At 50.8% G+C, this 24,765-nt stretch overlaps 2 protein-coding genes across 5 annotated transcripts in view; one reads left to right on the top strand and one right to left on the bottom strand.

Annotated features, from left to right (window-relative positions):
- Nucleotides 1–1,836: 1,836 nt before the first annotated feature.
- The window catches only part of MRPL52 (mitochondrial ribosomal protein L52), a 35,579-nt gene continuing 12,650 nt past the window's right edge, over nt 1,837–24,765 (bottom strand). The window contains exons 2-7 of one of the 2 annotated variants that reach the window (XM_044420908.1): nt 22,070–22,076; nt 7,504–7,553; nt 6,182–6,266; nt 5,065–5,132; nt 3,310–3,374; nt 1,837–2,009 (exon numbers count right to left, since the gene is read on the bottom strand). In XM_044420908.1, coding sequence (XP_044276843.1) covers nt 1,863–2,009; nt 3,310–3,374; nt 5,065–5,132; nt 6,182–6,266; nt 7,504–7,531 — 393 coding nt within the window. In that variant the 5' untranslated portion in view covers nt 7,532–7,553; nt 22,070–22,076 and the 3' untranslated portion in view covers nt 1,837–1,862. The remainder of the gene's footprint in view (nt 2,010–3,309; nt 3,375–5,064; nt 5,133–6,181; nt 6,267–7,503; nt 7,554–22,069; nt 22,077–24,765) is intronic. The other variant, XM_044420910.1, reaches the window with a different exon arrangement.
- On the top strand, nt 7,716–24,581 carry SLC7A7 (solute carrier family 7 member 7). 3 transcript variants are annotated; one of them, XM_044420906.1, is made up of 11 exons: nt 7,716–7,838; nt 9,605–9,638; nt 10,339–10,854; nt 15,125–15,250; nt 16,255–16,399; nt 18,541–18,664; nt 19,247–19,350; nt 20,442–20,538; nt 22,102–22,251; nt 23,251–23,434; nt 24,271–24,581. In XM_044420906.1, the coding sequence occupies exons 3-11, from the start codon at nt 10,341–10,343 to the stop codon at nt 24,351–24,353; spliced, it is 1,527 nt and encodes a 508-aa protein (XP_044276841.1). In that variant the 5' UTR covers nt 7,716–7,838; nt 9,605–9,638; nt 10,339–10,340; the 3' UTR covers nt 24,354–24,581. The 3 variants fall into 3 exon arrangements, with proteins under 3 accessions (XP_044276841.1, XP_044276840.1, XP_044276839.1); XM_044420905.1 differs by lacking the exon at nt 7,716–7,838 and adding an exon at nt 8,304–8,486; XM_044420904.1 differs by lacking the exon at nt 7,716–7,838 and adding an exon at nt 8,304–8,510.

Here is a 24,765-nt window from a genome sequence, read left to right as displayed (position 1 = left end):
TTTGGCCACCTAATGAGAAGGAAGGACTCCCTGGAGAAGAGCCTGATGCTGGGAACAATAGATGGCAAAAGAAGAAGGGGATGGCAGAGGATGAGGTGGCTGGATGGGGTCACTGGGGCAGTTGGCGTGAGCTTGGGTGGACTCCAGGGGATGGTGGAGGACAGGAAGACCTGGAGGAGTGTTGTCCATGGGATCGCTGTGGCTCGGACACGACTTCGCAACTAACAACACTGCATTTGGTATTTTGGTGTCCATTCTCCCAGCTTGGAGAGATTGCTAAATCCACGACGGCCTCCCCTCTACTGTGCAGCACACTGGACACTGAGAAATTGAACTTCCCTGTCTGAACCGGATCATGCATTTATCCATTCAATGTGTGGGTGAGTTAGGTCCCAACCCCATCTTTCAAGCCTCCGTGATTTAATTCCCCATCTCAAGATCACCTTGAGGATTCTGGTCAAACCATCTCCTATGATGTCTAGTTAATTTTGGAGCCACAAACGTTCATCTGTAATGTTTATGCATCGGAGGCTTCGGACAAAACACCTCTCATGAGTGAGGGAATGTCATTGTTGTGCCCAGAGGCGCAGTGTGTGGGAAGATATGGGGAGACTGTGGCCAATAGCACACCTAGGTCTTAGCACTGCCTCGTCTGTGGGCTGGACCCATCCGACGATCCGCACAAGATCCTTTTGTTCTGGAGAGAGCTGTACACCCGGCTGCGGAATTGGGTTCTGCCCCATGGTAAAAGCTTGACAGATGTCACCGGGGACAATGACCAGGGTCGCACATTAAAGGTGCCACCTTACAGCGACCTGGCCAGGCTGAGGAGCACCGCGGTCTGATCCTCAGCTGCTCCGAACTGCGGACGCTCTGCACCTTCCAAGCCGTGTGATGTATAACATGGCTGCCGCAGGAAGATGCCACGGCCCCAAGGAAGGCCGTGCCAGAGTGACACTGGAAATCCGTTCTCTGGCTTACCTGTTATTTACTTATTTATGACATTTATATGCTGTCCAATTACCAGCGTCTCTGGACGACTAATGACATAAATAAATTAACGACCCACTCTGGCTGCAAATACAATATTAAAATTCAATATTAAAACATTAAAATATGGATTAAATGAAAAGGTCTTAACCTGGCACCGAAAAACTCATAATGACATCTATGGAATGCGCTCCCCAGAGAGGTCCGCCTGGCGCCGTCGTTATTCGTTTTTCGGCGCCAGGCGAAGACCTTTTTATTCAAATGTCATTTTAATTGTTAATAGTATTTATTCATTTTATTCTTTGGCCAGGACGACTTAATTTATACTGTTAATTTATATTATTCTATGGAAGTTTATTTATGGATGTGAGCCGCCCCGAGGCTTCGGCGAATGGGGTGGCATAGAAGTCTCCTAAATAAATAAATAAATAAATAAAAAGGCATTCTTTTATGGATGTGAGCCGCCCCGAGGCTTCGGCAAATGGGGCAGCATAGAAGTCTCCTAAATAAATGAATGAATGAATATTATATTATATTATATTATATTATATTATATTATATATAAAAAGGCATTCTTTTACACGTCTTGCCCAAGATGAAGTGGGAGAGCCGCAACCATTGGGAAAAGGCACAACAGAAATGAAAGAGCCAGCGGGAGGCAATTGCGAGCCGCGTGGGACTGGGAATGAGGAGATCTGCTGCTCACTGGGCGACCTTGGGCCAGCCACAGATGCTCAGCCCTGCCTACCTCACAGGGTTGTTGTTGTGAGGGTAAGACTAAGAGGGGGAGGAGGCTTACGGAAGCTGCCCTGAGTTTCCTGGAAGGAAAAGAAGGTGCGATATAAATACAATAAACAAACTACATAAAGTGTTTATTTGGAGGCCCGAGAACAGATATTTCCTTTGGGCTGCAGTCGGTTGACTTGCTTTTCCTTTTCCATTTCTTCTTGTTGTCTCTGCTTTGCCTTCCACTTCTCCATCCCATGATCTATCTCTGCAGAAAGCTGGACGACACGACGCTGAGGGGGCAAGACGAAGAGCTGTGACAGTGCCTGAGAAACACACTAGCCTATGCCCCATCTTCTCTAACTTGCTGTCTTTCACATGTCCCAGGAACCAGGCTGCGGAAAGCCCGGCCTAGACTGCAAATCTAAAGTGGGTTTCAATGCTTAACCTCCTTGTCTTCCAGCCCAGAGACCCTGTGGAGCTGCTGCCGGGGCCTTTGAGAGCATCCTCAGCCATATTCCAGAACGTACACAGTTCCAACAGTTTGAAGGTTTAGCAGAGAAGACCAACTGCTAAAACCGGATTATATTTATCGCTATAAAAGATGTTCACCGAGGCTGGGGCCCGCCTCTTGGCCTTGTCCCTTATCCCGGATGAGAAGCAAAAAGCGGCTTAGTTGCAGTTATCCAGTGGGAGGAATGGAGGCGCACTCGTCATACGCTCAGAACACAGTATTCCATTCCTCCCCTTGAGATGTTTGGACTGTGTCAGCCATCACATTCAGCTCTCAGGGGCCAGGGATGGTGGGAACTGAACTCCCTAACATTGGTAGATCACCGAGGATTATTTAGGGCCTCTAAAGCTGACCCTCTCTCGCCAGCTGAGAACATCCTGGAAGTTTTCCTTGTAGGACACAAGCCAACAATAGTTCTGGCTTGGCTTACTTTCGTGAATTAGCACATGCTCAAGGGAAGTCCTGATTTCTTATTTTATTTTATTTGGGATTCTTGTATGCCGCCCCATTCGCCGAAGCCTCGGGGCGGCTTCCAACAAATAAATAACAATACAAATATATAAAAACTGGAAAAATCCAGGCAATCAATTAAAACCAATAAATAAATTAGGCCTGGCGCCGAAAAACAAATAACGACGGCGCCAGGTGGACCTCTCTGGGGAGTACGTTCCATAAGTTGGGTGCCACCGCAGAGAAGGCCCTCCTCCGGGTACTCACCCTCCTAATATCTTTCACGGAGGGCTCCCGGAGGCGCTCCTTTAGATACCCAGGTCCCAAGCCGTTTAGAGCTTTATAGGTAATGACCAGCACCTTGAATTGGGCCCGGGCTTCGATGGGGAGCCAGTGAAGCTGACGGAGGACTGGGGTTATATGAGAACAACGCCCAGTCCCCGTCAGCAACCTGGCAGCAATATTTTGCACCATCTTAAGTATCCGGACCGTCTTCAAGGGCAGTCCCACCTAGAGCACGTTACAGAAGTCTAATCGGGAAGTAGCCAATGCATGCATCACTGTCGCTAGGCAGTCGTCCTCCAAAACTCACAAAACTACCTGGGAACAGGAGCCTTCCAGCTACTTACTGCAAACTCTTTGTTCTTTTCCTTCCGTTGGAGCTGACGTTTCATTGGAGGAGCTGGTCGCCCATCTAGGGAAGGAAGCGGGGAAGTAACATACCATGGCACTATAGAAAGCAATCTCCTTGCGTTCATGCCTGTGACAAGGTTTGCGAAGACTCCCCACTCTGTGCACGCCCCCTTTCATTGAATGCTTAAAGCCAATGCAAATTCTTTAAAAAGTGACAATAGCCAAGCCTTCAGCAAAGAGAACGCTGGCTCTGTCCTGGATTAATGAAAGTGGGAGATGATCTTGGTGTACAGGAGCTTAGATGTGAAGAAAAGTAAGCGCTCTGCTTCTGTTGAACGTGAATCTGGCATTCATGTGGGACAGGACTCTTAGCAGTGGCACCCAGGCTGAGGAATGAGTGGGTGCTTGGCTGGATTTTTTTCCTCCTCCCTCCAGGCCTTTTTTCCTTTTGTGCTATGTTTTTAGGTGGAAAGCCTGAGGACAGGGGCTGTGTCAAGCCATTCTGGGAGCAGGTTTTTGACTGAAGAGCAGGGGGAATGCTGAGAAAAATCCAGCATCATGCTCTCTTCTCCAAAACACCGAAATCCATGCTAAACAGGTGTTTCAACATTATCCTGTAAAACTGTTTCTTACACCAGGTGTCAGTTCTTAATTATTTTCTTCTTGTGCTTCCCTAGTTTAGGGTTGTGATTCTGTTGCTTCATGCCGATTTCCTACTTCTTTGCCCTAGCTATTTTTTTTTTAATGTGAAAATGAGTTTTAGGCCTCGCTTTATGCTTTTCCTCAGTAAGGTATTTCAAGGAAGCAATCCTAAAACCCTACGGGGCCAAGGAACGCTTTGGATTCCTAGATCCAAGTTCAGAAATCGTCCTCCGAAATCTGCACTAACTCCTGTTCCATACTTTTGCAGCCAGAGTGGCAGGAACCACGTTGATTGTCTCTCCAAAATCAGGAGTCTGATCCTGGAAAGGGCATATAAAGGAAGTTTCAGGGGGCAGGAAGGGGAGAGGTCGTTAGAAATCAGGATATCAGGTACCCTGCGTTACCTGCAGCTTCCTTCCTTCTCCATCCAAAGCAGGGTATCCGGTTAAAACTGCCCTCTATTCCCAAAAATGGAATGGAATAGGATGGGTTATGTCGGGTGTTTAATTAGGTCTAGTTTTTAATGAAAATGTTTTAGATGTTAAATTGTTTTATATTTTTGTACGCCTGTCTTTTGTATTTGTTTGCTGTGAACCACCCAGAGAGCTTTGGCTATTGGGCTGTAAAGAAATGATATGAATATGAACCAGGTCTCTTCAGCCTGGAGAAGAGGAGACTCAGAGGGGATATGTTGGTGACATACAGGTATGTGAGGGGATGTCACATGGAGATGGGTAGAGACCTGTTCTCCCCTGCAGAGGAAGGCAGGATGCACTCCCATGGGGCAAAGCTCAGGGAACCCAGGTTCAATTGGGATGCCAGGAAGCATTTCCTGACAGTCAGGACCCTGAGGGTGTGGAATGGGCTTCCACGGGAGGTGGTTGAGGCCCCATCGGCGAGGGTGTTCAAAGATAGGCAGGACATGCACATGGGGGGCATGTTGTGAGCGGAGCCGGCTGGTGCCGGAGGTCAGACTAGATGGCCCGGGAGGCCCCTTCTGACTCGCTCTGTTTCTATGAACAAATAAATAGTTTTATTTATTTACAAATAGGCAGTCAGTGCTATTCCTTCAGTAATGGTAAATATAATGAAAACCTCACTTTACTAACCTGCAAATGACCAATCAGGCAGGTCTGTTAAAGGTCCATACATGGAAGGGTTTACAGGGAAACCTTGCCTGGAAGGACATGCAGAGGACAAAATTGTAGGCATAACTTACAGTAATAAAGTAGATCTACAGCAAAGGAAAGAGATGAAACACGAGAGGTCGTTGAGGCCCCATTGGTGCGGGTGTTCAAGGATAGGCTGGACGTCCACATGGTGGGCATATCGTGAGCGGAGCCGGCTGGAGCTGGGGGTCAGACTAGATGGCCCAGGAGGCCCCTTCTGACTCGCTCTGTTTCTATCTTTCACTCACACATCACTTGTGGTTTGGCAAGTCATGGGAACCAGGCCCCTGAGGGGTTCCTTAGCAATTAAATGACGTTGGTATGACTCTCAGTTTGTTGTAGGGTTATGTGAGGGCTCAATTAACCCTCATGGGCCAGGTTCTCATGATGTGACAGTGCTCCAGCAGGGAAAGCAGGGCTGTGTACCGAAAATATGACCAGCTGGCTGAACCCCTGCCCTTAGTGTTGCATCATCAAAATCTTCTCCAGCATGCATTGCAAGGGATTAAATAACCCTGTGTAGTGTGAACTGGATCACTGAGGAGGTCTATACTAGCAAACCCAACTACCATATTGCCCGAAGTGCCTGATCCTGCCTGCTTTTGGAAGCTAAGCAGGATTGGGCCTGGCTGAAATCTGGATGGGTGACTTAATGTTGTAAATTGCCCCAGAGAGCTTTGGCTATAGGCAGTACAAAATGTTTTTATTATTACATACAACAACCCCCACCACCACTTGACGGACATCTGGTGAGAGATCTCTAAGTTCTAATCCTTATATAACACTACCTCAGTTTTAAGTATCACATCACAGTCCGACTGCCGCCAACCTCATGCCCCCGCAAATATGTTGTCTATGTGCTGGGGATTATGGAAGTTGTAATCAAAGTCATCTGGAGGACACCAGTTTAGAGAAAGTTCTTGCAAGTCATTCTTCCTCAAAGGTCCCAAGCTAGTTCTGATACTGTGTGGCTGACTTAAATGTTTGGGGACAGAGGCACTCCCCCTCCCACACCATCCGGGGACCCTCCCTCTTGCTCCAGAGATTCCTCACACACTTTACTCTCCATTTGCCACCGCCTTGGTCCACGTGGCTGCAATGGAAGGTCCGAGACGCCAAAGCAGCTTTTGCCAGCTGGGGTCCTGGGGTAAAATGGAAAAAGGAACCACAGAATTTGATTAAAAAAAACAGAACATAAGAATATGGGATCTGTCAAACAATTTCATAGTTATGATATATTGGGGATTTCTTGAATGGAGCTGGCTGCAGCTGGGGGTCAGACTAGATGGCCCAGGAGGACCCTTCTGACTCACTTTGTTTCTGTGTTTCCATACAGAAAAATATGGTTTGGCATACTCTCTCACCTCTGTAAAAATTATCTTTGTTATTAGAAAAACACAGCAAGGTAGATTATTATTATCATTATTATTGTTGTGGACAAACACTGTGGTTAAGGATGCATTATGCTAGCATGTCTTAAGGCTACTGAATGCATTTGAGATGGGACATAATTTGTTCTCATGTCAGTTTTATTTAATATGTTGTCTTAGTCAACTTTAATCACGGTTGGTTTTCATTTCTTATAAACTGCCCAGAACCTTTGGGAATGGGGCAGTATAGAAATACTAAAATAAAATAAATAATTTTAACTGAGGGCTTAATCTGGATGCAGAACTAAACATTTAGTAGAGGAAAGCATTCTACACTGAGTTCATTAAAGGTCATAGCAATCTCGCGCATAAATCAAGTACATCCATTACAGTTTTGGCGGCAGCCCCAAATGAAAGCAGCTCGAAATGCCAAAATCAGCGGAATATTACATTTTCATTATAACCAAGAATGCAAGTCCCCATCCCAAGACACGCCCTTGAAGGCCATCACGCAGTGCTCCTTTTCAAAAAAATTGACAACATTCAGCTGATGGCAGAAAAATCCACTTTCCACACAAGCCTGATTCTTGAGCTGAACAAATTCAACTAATATGCAAGCAGTGAGACTGGGGACGGCTTAGAGCTAAAGCACCGCAACCCGCGGAGGGCAGCCAGGACCCACTATGGCCAGGCGATCCTATGCACGTCTGACCAGAAGGAAGCCCCTCTGAGCTCAGTGGGATTTCCTCTCCAAAGCACGTGCGGCTCCAACTTCTGGGGGCGGCGCATCCACTCCAGGGCAGCCTTACGGACAGTTCCTTCAAAGTTCAGACTGAAATCTGGAGTGGCTACACAGCCCCCTGACATGGGCGCCACCCCTCGCTGCAGCGGACTGCGCGGTTCCCATTGAACTCAGTGGGGCTTACTTTTGGGCAGGCATGCTGAGCACCGCGCCGTCTCTTTCTCTCCCGACCCAGTTTATGGTCTCCTGCTCCTGAAGTCGCCATACCAAGCCTTTGGATCGCCCGAGCTGCCATTTCGAAAGAGAAAAGCGAGTGAGGCCCGCGCGCATGCGCTCCCAGAGGCCGTACGGAAGGGCGCTGACGGGGGCCGCCATCTTCAAAGAAAGAGGAAACACAAAGCAATTCTCGCGGGAGCTTCCCATTCGCGGCCGGAAGTATATTCTTATCCGGCTCGCTCACGGAAGATGTAGGGGGACGCCATCTTGTACGGATCGTTCCTAGACTAGAATAAACACAGCGAAGAAGTACAGAAAACATCTGAAGACTACATAAGGGAATTATATTCGGCTACACATTTCCAGCATCCTCTGCAAGTCATTTCGTAAGTAGAACTGTTTGAATTTCTTAGCCGCATAATTTCTTAGAGTCACGCTCCGAACTCTATGAGAGCAGCCATTTTGGAATGGAGATAAGATGCCCGGATGGAGTTCCCGGAAACTGAGCGGTGCGCCATTTTGCAAACGAAGCCTTATGCCTTTGCCATATTGGATGAAGGAACTATGCGCCGCCCTTCATCGCCTGAGTTATTACAGTCTGATTGAAGGCTGGGTTTCGAAATTAATCCTAAGAGCCGAACTGCTGAGATTTCATACTCGACGTTTAAAGAGCGTTGGAGATTTCGTGTATACGTCTGAGCGCACCCCGGCTGCCATTTTTTTAAAGGGCGGAAACAGCTTCTGCCGGGCCTTGCCGGCGCCATCTTGGATGCTGTTGCTAAGGAAGCCGTCGCCCATGGTAGCGAGATAAACGGGAGAGGCGAGGGGCGGGGAAGTGCAGTCTGAGTCTCGCCTCGCGGAGCCCCGGACGCCTGGGTTCGCTTGGAGAGTCCAGGGTGGTTTGGACCGGCTTCCCTCCTCTCCCTCGAGCTCTGGCTTCTGAATGCGTAGAATGACATCGCTGCCATGGGGAGACGTGTACATTATGAATTCCGAGTGTATCGTATAGACGTGTGGAAGAGATTCGTGCAAAGGCAGGGAAATCGCGTGACGGGGCTGTGCGTATCTGATCTCTGCAGGGCATGGGGCGAAGGCAAGCTAAAGTGGTCTGCTTGGGTTTTAGTCAAGGTGAAAAATAAATACAAATAAGGGTTTCTGCGGCTGTCGTAAAAGGCACAGGAGCCTTACCAGAGGTGGCAACCATACATTAAATCATTGCCGTGCTCCTGAGTAAAAGGGAGACGACCCCCCACCCCACCTCTGTTCCTCACCACTGGCCTCTTGCAGCATCATCCTAACATGGAAAAAAGCCCCAGCTTTTTTGGTGCTTGTGAGTGATTTGTACCCACAGTAATATTTGTTAATGTGGAAGATGGGATTGGTCATCTTGCCGAAAAAAGCAATACAAAACAAACAAACTTGTGCACTGCATCCCTGTTGTACCCATGTACCAGATCCAAATAATAATTTGGGCTGGAACCAGTAGTTAGGACAGGACAGCAAATGTCTAAATTGCACAGAAGACCTTCTATTTGAACTTGGTGGGACTTAGAAGACTGCCATGCTTCCCTTCTTATACAGCCCAGTAAAAGGATATTGCCTGAATAACTTTGGATTCCCAGTTGTCTTCCATTTGGCAATTGTTTTGCAAAAGCTCTCCCACTCTGGGACTTGCCACCTCTTCAAAATGCAAATATGTTAGTAGGGGGATTTCCTGCTCAAAACAGCTGGTGAGGCTGAGCTGCCAGAATTAAAGTGCACACCTCTGATTTTGAATCAGAGCTGCTGGTGGGAACAGTCAGCATCCGACTGGCATAGGCTTCTTTCTCCCTGAAGAAGAGTTCTGTGCGACTTGGAGGCTTGCATGCGATGCTAGATTCAGAATGGCTGATACAGGAAACAGTGCAGTGTGCATGTGTAGCACTTCTGCAGGAAGTCCCGACTGTTCACGGAGGGAGATCTGCCGGCATTGCCAGTCCCTTATCTTCTATAGTGCTGAGGTAGATCCCCCTGCCCCCACCTGGCACCGGACGGACCTTGGACTCAATGGCTCACTCTCCCATACCACCCCCATACCCCGCCTCCAAGAAACCTGGTAAGTTCCTCAAGTTAAAAGTGCTGTCCCAGCAACTTCTTTCTCTTTATTTCCAAGCTGGCGGACCAGGAAGGGAACTGAGCCTGGAACGGTGAGTGCCTGTCTCTTTATCCCTCATGTTATCCTCATTCCTGCCTCTTTCTGTCTCTTGCTAGTACTTCAGCTATGGGGGCTGAGGGAGTCAGGGTACCCAGCTGTCACATGCTTCAGTCCCAGGCTGTGTGACTTTTCCAAAGCTGAAATCCAGCTCTCCACTCCTGTGCTCCACCCACTAGACCCACTTCCTTGTCTCTGGGCAGAATAAGAAGCCCAGAACACCTGGTTTGCTCCCAAGCTCTTGAATCACACCAATGTTAACATCAGGAGTTTTCATGTTTAGGGAGAATGTCCAAACCTAGACCCACAACCCGTTTGCTCTGTGCACTAGACTTTTTTCCAGAGAGGAAGGTCGGATGTTACTATCCTTTTTCAGTCCCTTAGGTTAACCAGAGGGAAGAGCCCAATCATGGATCCCAAAATTGGGAGAGCAGAGAAACATCAGTACCCCAAGATGTCCGCCTAAAGTTTGAGCACTTCTAGGATAGTCAGCTTTGCCATGGGAAGGCAGGGAAAGCTCTAATTCCAATTTCTGCCCATCTGAGCAAGCCAGCTGCCTCCTCACCCATTTCTTCCCAGAGCGTGGCAATACCCCATTGCGACCAGCATCCCCAGAGGAAAAAGCCCTTAGGGAGTGCGGGTGGCACCCCCTGGAGGCCAAAGTCACATCACCCACCTGTTTTTCTTGTGCCAAGGGATGGCCAAAACCACCATCTACGGAGCAGCACCCCAAGATGACCACCCTGCTAAGGCGGTTGCCAACGGGACCTCCCCCTCCTCCAGCCAGCCTCCTGAGGAGACCATGCAGCTAAAGAAGGAGATCTCGCTCATCAATGGCATCTGCTTGATTGTGGGGAACATGATTGGTTCAGGCATCTTCGTCTCGCCCAAGGGCGTGTTGGCCTGCAGCGACTCTTACGGTCTTTCGCTCGTCGTCTGGGCTGTGGGTGGCCTCTTCTCCGTTTTCGGGGCCCTGTGCTACGCTGAACTGGGCACCACCATCAAAAAATCCGGGGCCAGCTACGCCTACATTCTGGAGGCCTTTGGACAGCTGCCAGCCTTCATCCGCCTCTGGACCTCCCTCCTCATCATCGAACCCACCAGCCAGGCGATCATCGCCATCACCTTTGCCAACTACCTGGTGCAGCCCTTCTTCCAGTCCTGCGAGGCTCCTTACCTGGCCGGTCGGCTCCTGGCCGCAGCCTGCATCTGTAAGTGGGGCAGGCGGGGGAAGCTCGGGGCGGGGTCGAGGAGGATTGGTTCAGCAGGGGCGGAGGTCAGGCATTGCACCTCCAGCGTGTGTGTGTGTGTGTGTGCACGCACACACGCGTGCCTGTGTGTACTTAGCAATGCCAAGGCTCATCTGGTTTCAGGTAGATTGAAGGGCGAGCTCTGTTTCCATACTATCTAATCTGTCATTGTCCCTTTATCATCACGTGACCTTCCTTCCCGTTCTGCGCAATTCATCCCTTCCTTGGCAATGGGGTTGCATCTCTGTGAGGTGTGGGGAGAGAACTGGCAAGCTTCAGCCATTTACGTCTTACCAGAAAGACCCCAGGGCTTCATCTTGATCTTGCAGAATTGGGCACAGGCTCTGTAGGCGACTTGACAACCAGTTTGGCTCTAAGAGTGGAATTCTGCTCTTGTCCCGGATTCACAGGGTGGAGGTGGGAGCCAGAAATGTGCCCCAGAACAAATAAGGTTGGTTTTCTCAGATAAGATCCATTTCTAGCTCCCACAAAGCTAAGCATACAACTCAGGCATCTGCGATTAACACTTTCCCACCCCCATGCCCCCAAAACAGCTTCTCTGTGTTTATCAAAGGCCCGATTCTAAGAAACAAAATAGGTGGATTCCTTGCAACTCCAAAATGGAAAGATGTGTCACCAGTTGAATTTCTGCCTGAGCAGGCAAAACGATCCTGCTAAAAGAAAATACGGTTGTATCGCCTGCTTCCCTGCAGGGCACCAGGCCTTGTTCCCCTGTGCTGGAGTTCTAGAGCGAGCCCAGGAGTCCTGCTCCTTGTCTCCCTCTGGTCTGGGAGAAGAGGCCGAAAGCAAACACGCATGTGGGCAGGCCTTTACCTGCCTGGGGCTGCATGCTTGAAACCTGTCTGGATGTTGCCGCTTGCTTCCTCGGCATGACCCAGGTAGAGAATCGTTACTCAGTGGCAAAGGAAGAAGTTCACCGTGCTTTCAGAGGGACCGTGCCTTTCATGCCACATCTTCTGACTCAGGATCTGGTGATCTGTGGAGCTTGCATGAGCTGCTGCCCATGGCATTTCTTCCCCTTTCCCCACCCCACCCCACCCCACCCCCCATCTCTGTTTTTGTTCTGTCTAACCTGTGGGTAATTCTGCATCTCTCTCAGGAAATGAGTGATTTCAGCTGAGGGCTGGACAGTGTGCTGAATCGGCAGCTGCTGTTCGGATCCCGCCAGCGAGAAACGCAGCGTCAGGCTCCTCAAAACCGCTTCTGTTGCAACACACAGGAATGTACCAGCTGAGAAGCCCGTGGGGCTTTGGGGTCAGGCATGAAAGCAGCTTGCGGTTGTGGTGGGAAAATACGCTGATGCTCTGCTGGATGGGAGAAGTGCAGTCTTCACGCGAGGCTTTGGGCAGAGCCGGGGAAGAAGGTTACAGCACCGTTTGAGGACAATTGCAAATATCCTTCCCCCGGTTCCCGAAGGACTTTGCAGACCTTACCTTGGTTCCAGTAGCTCTGGATGGTCGGCCGGCGTTATTGTGCACAGATGTGGAAGTTGAGGCTGCCACGAGGTTTAGGGCTGAGCTGGGATCTGAGACGACTCGCAGTGCGTGCTCTTCAGTGCTGCTCTGTAAGAGCACAACCTCTGAGAATAGGATGGGCAGAGGGACAGCCAGAACGCCTTCCGTGGACCTCTGGCTGGGCGAGGGACGTGTCCAGCTAAACTGTGCCTAGGCTGGCAGCAGGGGAAGGGTCGCTCCGTCTCCATCTTGTAGAGGTTTGGAAACCGGGCAGTTGAGCAGCACGTTTGACTTTTGTTTCTGGAGGGGTCCCGCCTAAGCCTGTTTGCATGCCGAGGCAAAAAGTTGTGGGTAATTTGTGGGGATGAGCATCGCATGTGTGCTGTCTCCATTTTCTTCCGTCTTCAGTCAGAATGATTGAAGGATTTCCATGATATGCACCACTGGACTATTAAGGGGCTAAATGAACCAGTATTCAGCCTGACAATGAACCCTGGGTTAACCACTGGCTTGTTTAACCCCTAAATAACCCATTGCTTGGAGTTCTCACATCACTCTTACAACTGCCTATTGGAGGTTGTTTACAGATTTGGAAGTGGCTTGCAGGGGGTGCACATGCCCTTGGATTATGGGTTAAAGAACCCCTCCACCCCAGTTTGCGGCCCTAACAGATGAGCCAGGTCTAAGTGTGACTTCTTGGCAGGGGCTGGAAACTTGGCTGGGAAAAGAGGAGGAGCACTGAGGGAGACCTGAGAAATACCCACACCAAGAATGCTCAGCGAGTTTCGTTCTGAGGCGCTGCCAGAGCCATGCAAAAACAAGATCAGCTCATGTTGTCCATGGTTCTCTCTACTGAGCATGTTCCAAATGTGATAAGATGCAGAAATTTATTACCTTGTTTATAAAGAAGCTGAATGTTGTTTTGCAGGTGTCCCCAGTTCCCCCGCCGCACTTTCCTCCCAGCAGGAAAGCCGTCTCAGCCGGGGAGAGGAGTTCTGAGGCCGGGAGTGGAGGTTGGCCAGTGCCTTGCTCCTTGGTCCAGCACTCCCTTCCCAGCCCGATTTGGGTACATGGCAAAAAGCCAAATCTCACATAGTTTCTTGAGTCACAGCAGTTTGTTCCTGGAATAAAGATCAAGGTTAGAAGGATGGAAGATAAAAACAGCAGAGCCAGAATGGGATAAACAATGAACTTCTGCACCCGAACCCAGGAAGTCCCATCTTCCTCCATCTTGTTTTAACTCCAGGTCTTTGTTCCCGCGTTAATCACGATGCTTGCATTGTGATTCCTTCCACAAGGACCTTATCCTCTGGTTTCTTGAATGCATCCGCCCATTATTTATGTCTGTTGCCGCGTACTGGTGGGCGTTGGTGCACAGGACCCCTGCCTAGTGATGTACTTCTTGCTTCTGGTGTACTGTGGTTTCCTCGTGGTAGCAACAGTGTGAGCAAGTGGTTGGAGCAGTGCGTGGCCATCGTAACATGGAAGCATCACCTACAAGTGAACCTTCGTCGCCTGCCACAGATACCGTGAATGGGCAGAGCAGGGCTCTCCCGTAATCCACTGGATCGCACTTCCCTCTTCAAGTCTGAGCAGACATGGCTTAGCTCTCAAATCCAGTATGTGCGGGAGGAAATTATTGGAAGTCTCTCAGCTTAGACAGAGTGCCCATCCTTCTTGGAGAAAAGTATATTTCTCCCCTCACTGTGCCACACTTCTCATTCCCCACACATCTAGCACTAGTGAGCTTAGGGTAAATTCCCAGTGTTTGCGTGCTCTTTCTCTTTCTGAAAGCACGGTCTTATCTCACCACCCAGGAGCATGACTAAGATGCACACCCGGGGAGGAAGTCACAGATAAAAACCAGAACTTGGGCAGATAGGATGGGGCTGGGCAGACCTGCAGGACCCAAGGAAGCCAGACAACTGCAGGGGAAGACGACTCATTTCCCCTTCCCCTCAAAACTGGGCTTTCGAGGAGGCTGGGTCCTGATTCAGCCCCCCCAGCTGTAATGACGACTGCAGCGTGCACCTTTTCCTCCCACGGCTGCATGTGAGGGCTTTGTCCCCTGACACACACGTGCGCATGCCGGGCACCTGGCTGGCTGGCTGACTGGTGGAGCCGCCGGCACAGCTGCTTCGGCTCAGACCAGCTTGTCCCAACCTGGTGCCTGCCAGATGGGTTGGACTAACATTCCCATCAGCCCCGGGAGGGGGTTGTAGTCTGGCCTGCTCAGGGGGCATCAGGCTGGGGAAAGCAGACCTAGTTGCCTGGGTCACTACGCTCTGCGAGGGGTACTTTTCGGCCTTCTTGTAAACACTGTCCTGAGAATAGGCCAGTATGTAAAAGCTTTAAACGAACAAACCCATCCTTGCAGGGTGTGCCCCTAGGCATGCCTGGACAGGAGAGAAGGCCCCCAGCTCCCAGCATTCCCCTAGTGGGACTTTTTCCTGTCCAGGCATGCCCAGGGGCACGCACCCTGGCTCCCCCGTCAATTTCCTATGGAGCCTGCGAGGAAATAAATGGATGCAACGGAAAGATTCCAGGGGTGCCCACCCCTAATTTGGAATGAATCTTGGGGCGGGGTGTACATGTGTCTGTGCTTATCTAGCATTCAGCACTGGGTGGGAAAGGGTTCATGTCTCTTCTCTGACTTGGATGTTGGGGTCTGTGTGCGCAAAAGTTCAGAAGGTGGAGAGGCTTATAGGATCCCTGGGTCCTTTGCTTCAGGAATCTTGGTTTGTTCTCTGTTTCAGGTATACTCACTTTCGTGAACTGTGCCTATGTGAGATGGGGCACACGGGTGCAGGACCTGTCCACCTACGCCAAGGTGCTAGCCCTCATTGCTGTGATCATTGCTGGCATTGTTCGCCTTGCCCAAGGTACGAAAACTGTGCCGCTGCTTTTTCTGGCTTTGCCTCTCCTCCATATCAGCGTTCTGCCCTTTCATTATATGCTGTTCTTCTCAGCCTTGACAGTCCTATGGATCCTCTGTGCCCAGTTTGCAGAGAAATAATGGAGGCTGAGGGACCAGCCTTAGGCATCCCTTGAACCCGGTACCAACTGGTTCCAAACTCAGGCTCTGATTCACTTCTGCCTCCTTTGGGGGCTAGTTCACACATGACTGTCCTTCACTTCAAGTCAGGTTTGCGTGTCTGCACGGGTATTACATGCATTGTGTGCTTGCAGTTCAATCCCAAGTTGTTTAAGGGTGCTTTATACAGCTTTGTCATCTTCCAGGGCCTCTCACATTCCGTGCAGTCATTTCTGTGGCCTTTTTTGTAAAAGATCAAGGAACAGGTGTCATTATTTGGCGATTGTGGGGTGAAATGCTCCTATATTTATGCATTTCCACCGAATGGAGCATGCAGAATGCGAGAGAAAGAAAACCTGGTGGGCAGCAGTGGGAATAATAGGTAACGGATCTGATCTTAATACAGGCAGGTCCCCAGATACGAATGAGTTCCATTTCTAAGAAAATGGAAATTTGTCTTTAAGTCAGATTTGTATAAGTTGGGTCATGTATAGTTGGCCCTCCACCTTAGCTGGGAATCGGAGTGCAGAACCCTCATACAAGTGGAAAAATGCAACTCTCTCTAGCTCCGTCACCACCTAAACTTACCAGTGCCGCCTCTTTGCAGCAAGGAAATGCCAGAGAGATTTGCATCTCCAGATGGGTGGGGGCAGGAAGGCACGTTTTGGAGGCCTCCCTCTCCCCCCTTTCACTTCTTCTTTCTCGATGGTGATGCTTCGGAGGCCTCCCTCTCTTTCCTTTCACTTCCCCTCTCTCTGTGGTAATGACGAGCTACAGTAAATTAAAAAATTCCATGCACCCAGCTCCAAATCTGTAATCCATGCCTACACACACATTTATTGTGTCCTGCAGGACATTCGGAGAACTTTGCTGACTCTTTTGAAGGCTCCTCTTGGCAGGTCAGGAACATCGCGCTGGCCCTCTACTCTGCCCTCTTCTCCTACTCTGGATGGGACACCCTCAATTTTGTTACGGAAGAAATTAAGAATCCTGAAAGGTCAGACTTCCAACGGCACCGGGATCTTGCAGGCAAAACGTGCTTTATGTCCTCAGCCGCGGAGAGGGCTGCAGTTCAGAATGTTTGCAGAGTGTCGTCCTTGGCATGCACTGGACAGTGTCTGGAGGCCCCGGAGGACACGGGGTCACCCCCCCTCCCCGTGTCACCGAATGACATTAAAAATCTCCTTCCAAAGAGAGGAACTGAGCGAGGGAACTGAAGCTGGCTCACCTCGATTGCAGCTCCCCACCACACTCACAATTCGTCGCCCGCCTTTAAATAAACTCTGTGCCCTTGCAAAATCGACCACACCTGGGGACCAGCTGTGCCTCTTCGCTAGCAGAGCAGGGCTGCCGCTGCAGGTTGGCATGGCAGAATGCCCGCCAGGGCTCCGTATCCCAGTGGGAACCCTGCTGACAGGCACTCTCTTTCCCCAGGCAACAGTGGTGAGAAGGGCGAGCAGGGCAGATCACTGCAGATTCGCTTCTTGCCTCTCTGCAGCAAGCAAGCAGGCATTGCCAATGATGAAAAAGTGGAGGTAGATGCACAGAGGAAGAGAACCCCCAGGGTGTCTTGGCAAAGCTTTCAGAAACCTGGAGCAGTCCTCCTTTCGTGCACTAGAAACGCCAGTCGGTCAGAGGCAGCAAGGGTGCATGCTGGAATGCCTCATGGAGTTAGAATTCCTGTGATTCCGCCCCCACCACTTCCACGGAAGTAGCCAGATTTGCCAGAGACATATCATCCTTTCCCACAATCTCTCCAACCTCTCAGTGGCGATCTACCTTCCTTTCTTGCAATTTCATTCAAATATCTGGGCTTTGTCTTGGATGAGCCCGAGTTGAAAGGGGCTGCCATCTAGTGACCAAAATCAAGCACGACAGCACAGCCTGATGCGGGTGGGGTGGGATGGGGGTCTAGGGCGCCTGCGTTCTGTCGTAGATTTGGCCCTGAAAGGGTCGCTCTGAGAAACGTAGCATGAAATGCGTTGGCTTTTGCAGAACAAGACTTAATTGGAAATCAAAAGAACTTGTTTCGGTTGAAAAGGCAGTAAAGGGAACTTGGGTACATATGTTGATTTGATGGCATTGATGTTAAAAAGTTAGTAAAAGAGAAAGCAGGAGGCAAATTTGCAGTGTTTGTTGAAGTAAAACTAGTCCCAAATTATATATTTTACAAGGAGAGTATGTTTGGTTATGAAATAGAGTCAAGGGTTACATTTGCTGCTTAATCAGTGCATTTTCAATTAACACTTCTCCATTCTGTCTTCATTTTTTCCAACATTCTTTTATAAAGCAGGGAAATAAAAAGAAAACTGGCAGTGCAGAGTACCTAGACAAGAGGAAATTTGGGGCGCTTGTCCTGTGGAGCAGAGGATTTGGGGGGCTTGGCTCCAGGAGCAGTTTTTCTAGGGGCTTTGTGTATTTTCATAGAATCCTCGAATAGTAGAATTAGAAGGGGGCATGAAGGCTCTCAAATCCAACCCCCTGCTGTTGCAGGACACCAAGTTACATCATCCCACTCAGATGGCTGTCCAGTTTCATTTTGAATGACTCTAGTGTGGGAGAGCCCCCCCACCTCTCCGGGCAGCTGGTTCCACTGTCCTCTTGCTCTGACAGTGAGGAAGCTTTTCCTGATGTCCAGCCTGAATCTGGGTTGTCACAACTTGAACTGATTATTCCATGTCCTACACTCTGGCATTAGCGAGAAGAGATCTTGACCTTCCTCTTTGTGACAGCCTTTGAGGTACTTACAGAAGGATATCAAGTCCCCCCTCACTCTTCTCTTCTCAGGGCTGAACATATTTTACTTTATTTAGCAAGCTTCTATGCCGCCCCATTCGCCGAAGCCTCGGGGCGGCTCACAACAATAAATAAATACACATTAACCATATAAAACAATATAATTGGAGATGTCCTGGCCAAAGATATAAAATCAATAAATAATGTTAACAATTAAAATGACATTTAAATAAAAAGGTCTTGGCCTGGCGCCGAAAAGAACATGCCCAGTTCCCTCCGTCTCTCCTCACAGGGCAGTGCTTCCAAGCCCTGGGTTTTGCTGTGGAGTATGATCCAGGGGCAGGCGTGTTGGGCCAAAGGGGATCTAAACGGGAGGACAATGCTTTCTGTGTCATTCCGCAGGAACCTGCCCCTTGCCATTGGTATCTCCATGCCGATCGTCACCGTGATTTACATCATGACCAACATGGCCTACTACACCGTGCTGAGCAAGACGGAGATACTGACAAGCGATGCCGTTGCCGTGGTCAGTATCCTGCTGCCTTCCAGGGCCGGTTCCTTCAGGACCCGGTTGATCTGAACCCAGCCGCACCGATCCACCGTGGCTTGTCGACCGCAAACGTGCTGCCGCTCACAGCCCAACAACAATCACTGGCTTTCTCTTCATGGGTCGTTTATGGTTGATAAACCATGGTTTGCTTCTGTGGCTGGGCTCGGACAACACGATAACCCACGTCCCGAGAGCAACCCCAGGTTCAGTGACAACCCACACTCAGGCTCTGAAGATGGGTTCTCGTGTAGTCTGAATGCAGCCCGTGAGAGTCTCCATGCTGGCAATCCTTCATTGTCTTGCGTGATCATGAGTATCTGTGCTGGTTCGTTCACCCTAGCAGGCTTTTCAGGTGCTCTTGGGTCATGATCCTCATCGGCCATAACCATTGGGTATGCTGGCTGAGGCTGATGGGAGGCAGAGTCCAACAGCAATGGAGAGGCCCAGTTTCCCCATCCCTTGTAGAGAGGCAGTCCCTGTGGAGCTGGGGACCATATTTCTGCTAGCCAAACATGTTCACCACCAGCTCATCTCATTTTTATTTACTCTTCCCTACAGACCTTTGGCAATCAAGTTTTCGGAGTCATGCAATGGACCATCCCGCTCGCTGTGGCGTTATCCTGCCTGGGAGGCCTGAATGCTTCCATCTTAGCAGCATCCAGGTAAGCCACCTGCGACCTCCTGCAAAACTTAGCTCTGACTCGAAAGTGAGCGACACCTGTGGCCTGCAGAAAGTTCCGCATTTCCTTTTCGCACAAGCGCTTCCCCGTGAAGCCGAAGCAGCAACGACGGTGCATGAGGACTGGCAGCCCGCAGTGTAGCGGGAAAGTTCGCTGGGTGGCAGCCAATCAGGACGAGGCCAAATAGCGAGGCTCCCAGGGGGTATCCGGGAACGCAGGCAACCCCACATGGCCACCGCATGCGCCTTTGTAAAGCGGAGGGGCCTTCCTCGCCCGCTGGAGGCCAAGTCACCCCAAACACTTTGCGTCACAACGAGGACTGCTCGCGACAACATGCTGAAAATCCATTTAGCCACCCACTGTCAGGACTGCAGCTGAGTTTATTTATTTATTTTTGGATTTATATCCTGCCTTTTTCCTACAAAGGGCTCAAGGCAGCTTACATCAATCTCCTCCTCCATCTTATCCCCACAACAACCACCCTGTGAGGTAGGTTGGGCTGAGAGTCTGTGACTGGCCCAAAGTCACCCAGTTGGCTGGAAAGGGAACCCGAGGGAGGCGGCAGGCGATGGGCGCTCGCTGCACCGCCCACGTCTCGCACCCTGGGAGTAAATGCCCGAAAGCGTTCTTGGAAACTCACGGTGCCGAAGGTGCTTGTTCATCCCCAGGTCCAACTTTGTATGGAAGTGCTAGGCAGAGCTGGCCCCTGCGCCCACGCCTCAGCAAGGGCTGGCTCCGTGAGTGAACCGAGCCCTTGTCCCCAGTGGCCATTGGAATGATGCTGCCGTGGATTCTGGGAACACTCTTGGTCTGACAGGGCAGCCTCTTCCTGCCTCAGGCCACGCTTCTCCAGCCCTGTGCCCCCCAGCATCGTTGGAATAGGACCTCCATCATTCCTGGCCATGGACAGCTCTGGCTGGGGATGATGGGTGTTGGAGTCAAGCACATTTGCTTAGGTCAGACTGCCCTGTGCTGCATAAGGTGTCGCCCCCTCCTGCTGAACCCGGGCTTGGCCACAAGCTGGCCCGATTCTCCTCCCTCTCAAATCATGAGCTTGCTGACTTTTTCAACAGGTTGTTCTTTGTTGGTTCCCGTGAAGGGCACCTGCCTGATGCCATCTGTATGATCCATGTTCAGCGGTTCACCCCGGTGCCAGCCCTGCTCTTTAATGTAAGTCCCATGAGGCTCTGGTGCAGCTAGCTGGCTGGGGAATGCTGGGAATTTAGGGCTTTTTTCGGTCAGCATGCATAAGATTGTGCTTGAGTTGGCTAAACTTTGCATCCCCATCTCTTAGATTTAACAGAACAAGGCTCCGTGCATTAATTCAGAAGTATGTCCCACTGGATCCACAAGGACTTACTCCCCAATTCGTTTAGGACTTTAGCTGACAGATCTTTTGATTAACAATTAGGTAGCAAACTTTTTTCTCGAAATAAACACGTTGAATTATTTTTCAAATGCATGCTTACAGAAATGTGATTGGCTGCTATAACCTTTGATGGGCCCTTCACTCTCTTATCAAACCTTTCTTCTAAAATAGCGATTATTGTGGAATGACTTGTAGGGTTTGACAGTGAAATATACCTCACGCTCCTTCCAGAACTGCTTAATGCGAAGGAAAATGTCTACAGATATAATTGGCTTAGTAACAACGCTGAAGATCAATCAGCTCGGCTTGACTAGGAGACAACCCATTTTCCTGGGGGTGGCGGGGCTTACTTTGGAGTAACATAATTTTCCACCTCTGAATTCTGCCGTAAGGAGGCGGAAATCATGAAAAATTGTGGATCTGACAAGTGCTCATATGAAGGCAATCAAATCCTACGAGACGTGGCTTAAAGCAGTCCCAGAAAATGATCTAGCATTAAGGTGGGCGACCTTTTCACTCCTCAGGGCAGCATGTGGCCACGGATTCAGCAGTGTGCCTTTCCCCCCATGCTCCCTTCAGAGGCGCCCATGCCCCTTCAGCCTCCCCTCAGCCGGTGGGTGGTTAAATGGTTCTTCCCGGCACACGGTGTGGAGAGTCCTTGGAATGCTGTGGAAAGCAAGGCAGGCATTCCTGCCTTTCCTTCCTAACTGGAAGCCCATCTCTGCCCCAGCCAGGGTGCCCATTTTCCTCCTAGTCTGCCCAAAAGGGCTGTTCGGCAAGCAGGGAGGAGGGCAAACGACAAGACGGAGGAATGTGCACCTTGTTGAAACTCCTTCCTGCCTTTCTCTTCCGTGAAATTGGCTTCCGGCCAGCCCGCCAGGCAGCTGGAGTGTGATGGGAAAGGGAGGGAAGCAAGCGGGAGCGCTCATCCCCGCAGCTGCCCCCCCACCCACCCTTTGCAGCTGGTTGAACAGTGGGGCATGGGGAGAATTCAGTGTCTTGGCCCCTTCTGAGGCGCTGCTTCATCAGCAAGAGCAGCAGACGGAGGCCGTGGGTGGGAGGCTTTCCTGGAAACCAAGGCTGCTTTGAGCTCTGGGAAGGATCGGGATGACACGAAGTCCAAAAGGGCATGAACCAGAACTCTCGGGAAGGGCTTTGGTCCCACTGGGAGATGCGGGGAGCCTCCTTTGGAAGGCCTGGAGTTCACGGCCTTGCAGCGTGTTCTCTCACGGGCTTTGTGGAGACGGGTCGTGCCGAGCAGGTGGCCGGCAGATGCACGTGGCCATGTCTGGGGAACCGGTGAGCTCCCACACAGGCAGATGAGCGCCTTCCACCGACTCTGTTCTTTCTGTCTCGACCCACAGGGAGCCATGGCCTTGGTCTACCTCTGTGTGGATGACATTTTCCAGCTGATCAATTACTACAGCTTCAGCTATTGGTTCTTCGTGGGCCTGTCCATCGCAGGGCAGCTCTACCTTCGCTGGAAGGAGCCGTCGAGGGAACGCCCCCTGAAGGTAAGGGCAGAAGGGCGGCCTTGGATGGCCTACCGAGATGGCCCACTCCAAGCAACAAAATAAAAATTCCATGGACTAGCCTGATGCACTCCAGTCTGTGGCTATATTGGCTGGGAATTACAGCCAGGAGACTCCGTCTTGGAGAAGGCTGCTGACTGCAATGGATGTTGAATTTACAAAGCAAAGTCTCTTTCAGAGTTGTTTTGTGATTGTAATGTTGCACTCTTGCTTTAGGATAGGCTGAGCGACTCGCGGGCTTCAGCCCGATTTCAGAAGCTTTCTGCGAGCGATTGGTTAAGGCCTTTGGGAAGAGTGAGCTGTGGGATTTGGTCCCCACTGGAACACAAGCTTGTGATAGAAAAACAGTTCCCTGCATCCATTTCTGAATCTAGAAAGGATGTTTCCCAATCCGACCTCAAACTTTGTTGTTGAGTGTTTTGCAACAATCCCTGGAGTCAGCTGGGAGTGGGCGGCCCCCCCAGAGAGTGGGCCACTTTCTGCCTGTCCCTGTTCTTCGTGCCCTTTTCTTTGTTGTGCTTCCAGCATCCTTTGCAAAGGCCAGACCTGCTCCAAAAGACGTGGTCTGCACTGCAGTGCCTCCTGGCTCTCGTTTGCCGACTTTTCGAGGGTTTTTTCGGCAGGTGCCAAGTGCAGCGGGAAATCGGAGCCAGCCTGACCTCTGGGTAGAGGGAGTTCCACAGAAGAGGGACTGTTGATCAGGGCTCCTTCCCTGGCGTGCTTCGCAGGTGCCACCACTCCATGATGGAGCCACCAGGAGGTCTTCTAATGACCGGAGTGCCCAGTCAGCTTGGTAAAGAAAGAGATGCTCTTTCGAGGATCCTGGCCCCAAGTATTTTAGGGTTTTGTACACCGGCGCCGAAATCTTAAACCTGGCCTTGGGAGCAAGTAGGCATGAAGAAACGTAGATGGCAGCGACCAGGTGTGCGTCCTGCACAGGATGCCAGTCACCTGACGCACGCCCACTTCTTTCCCCATCAGCTCAGCATCATCTTCCCAGTTATCTTCTGCCTCTGCACCATCTTCCTGGTGGCCGTGCCCCTCTACACCGACTTCACCAATTCTGCCATTGGCATTGCCATCGCAGCTTCCGGGCTCCCCGTGTACTTCCTGATAGTGCGGACGCCCGAGCAGAGGAGGCCGCAGTGCTTGCGCCGGGCGGTTGGTGAGTGCCCCCGTTCCTGCATCCCTTGCTTCTTCTCTGCCTAAAAACCCCGCCTGCTGCAAGGGCTGCTGTATCTTCAGGCGGAAGAAAAACCTCCTGCAGCTCCTGGTATTTCCCTGCCGGGTACGCAGGAGGACTTTGCTCTGGCTAAACACGCTTACGACTGTGCCGGAAAAGTCTAACATATACAGGGCAGCGATTGATCTGAAAATCAAGCTAAGCTGGGCTTTGGCTGATCACAGCCAGGCAGCTGGAGCCAGGATCCACCCTCTGCAAGAGGAAGTGCTCTGCTTGTGGACAGATCCTGTGCCTGATCTGGGGGTGTGGATTTCCCCTCCCCCACAGCTCAGCCTATTTAGCAGGGTCCCCCCCCCCCCCCGGTCCTTGCAGCATCTTTTTTGGCCTAGAAGGGATGCTTGCAGATTGTGGGGACCTGGAAGGCCATGCCTGTCACCGTGATTGTTCGGCATCCAGCCAGGTCAGCCTTCAGTACCCAGTGTGGCTCTTCCTCCTCGGCTCACAGAAGCCTGAATTTTGCCAAATAACCAACCAGTGCCCAACTTTGCATAATCTAAACCGGCTGAAAAAAACCAGCCTGCTGATGCAAAACATTAAAACTGTACCCAGTTTGTTACAAATGTGGAACTGGAATCAAAATACCAGATGGGGATGGAGTGGCATTTCACTTTTAGGAACTAGCAGGAATCCTCCGCACCGCCTCCTGCTCCTAGCCTTTAAGTTGTTCTCGTAGAATGCCAGTCGCCCTCGTGCAGATGCCCCTCCTATCTTCCCCCACCTCCTCAACCTCGTGGATTGATTTCTTCTTCTCCCCACAGCCGGTGTGACCCGATTCATCCAAATCGTGTCCTTGTCTGTCCTGACGGAGATGGATCCCAAGGAGGAAGTCAAGTCTCAGTGATGGGAGATGCCGTTGGTGGGGGAGGCTGGCTTCTCCCCTCTGCCCTCTCCTTTTGTAGTGCACACTTGTGTGACCTCTAATTTATTGTTTGCTACTTTGGTGGGCGTTGGGGTTGGCAGCAGCTGCTGCAGTGACTCAGGGACTCCTCCATCTTTCCCTCCTGCCTCAACGCAGGAAGAGGGGACCTCTGGCACCTGCCAAGTCCCAATAAACCCTCAGCGCATTCCACCACTTTGCCTGGGAATCTTATTTTCTTTTTAATCAGCCACCCGCCGCCAACGGATGTAGCCTCTCGGTCCTGCTTGCCGCCTTCAGCTGGGCCATGGCGTCCCGTAGCAATTTTCCTTGGTTAAGTTTGACCTCCTCCTCCATTTTCCCCACAACACCCCTCACGTCCTTTCCCATCCAGCTT

Source organism: Varanus komodoensis, unplaced genomic scaffold, assembly GCF_004798865.1.
Source record: "Varanus komodoensis strain SLA01 unplaced genomic scaffold, ASM479886v1 scaffold112, whole genome shotgun sequence".
Classification (NCBI taxonomy): Eukaryota; Metazoa; Chordata; class Lepidosauria; order Squamata; family Varanidae; genus Varanus; species Varanus komodoensis.
The sequence above is the reverse complement of the archived record's forward strand: the minus strand, read 5'-3'. Positions and strand labels throughout refer to the sequence as shown.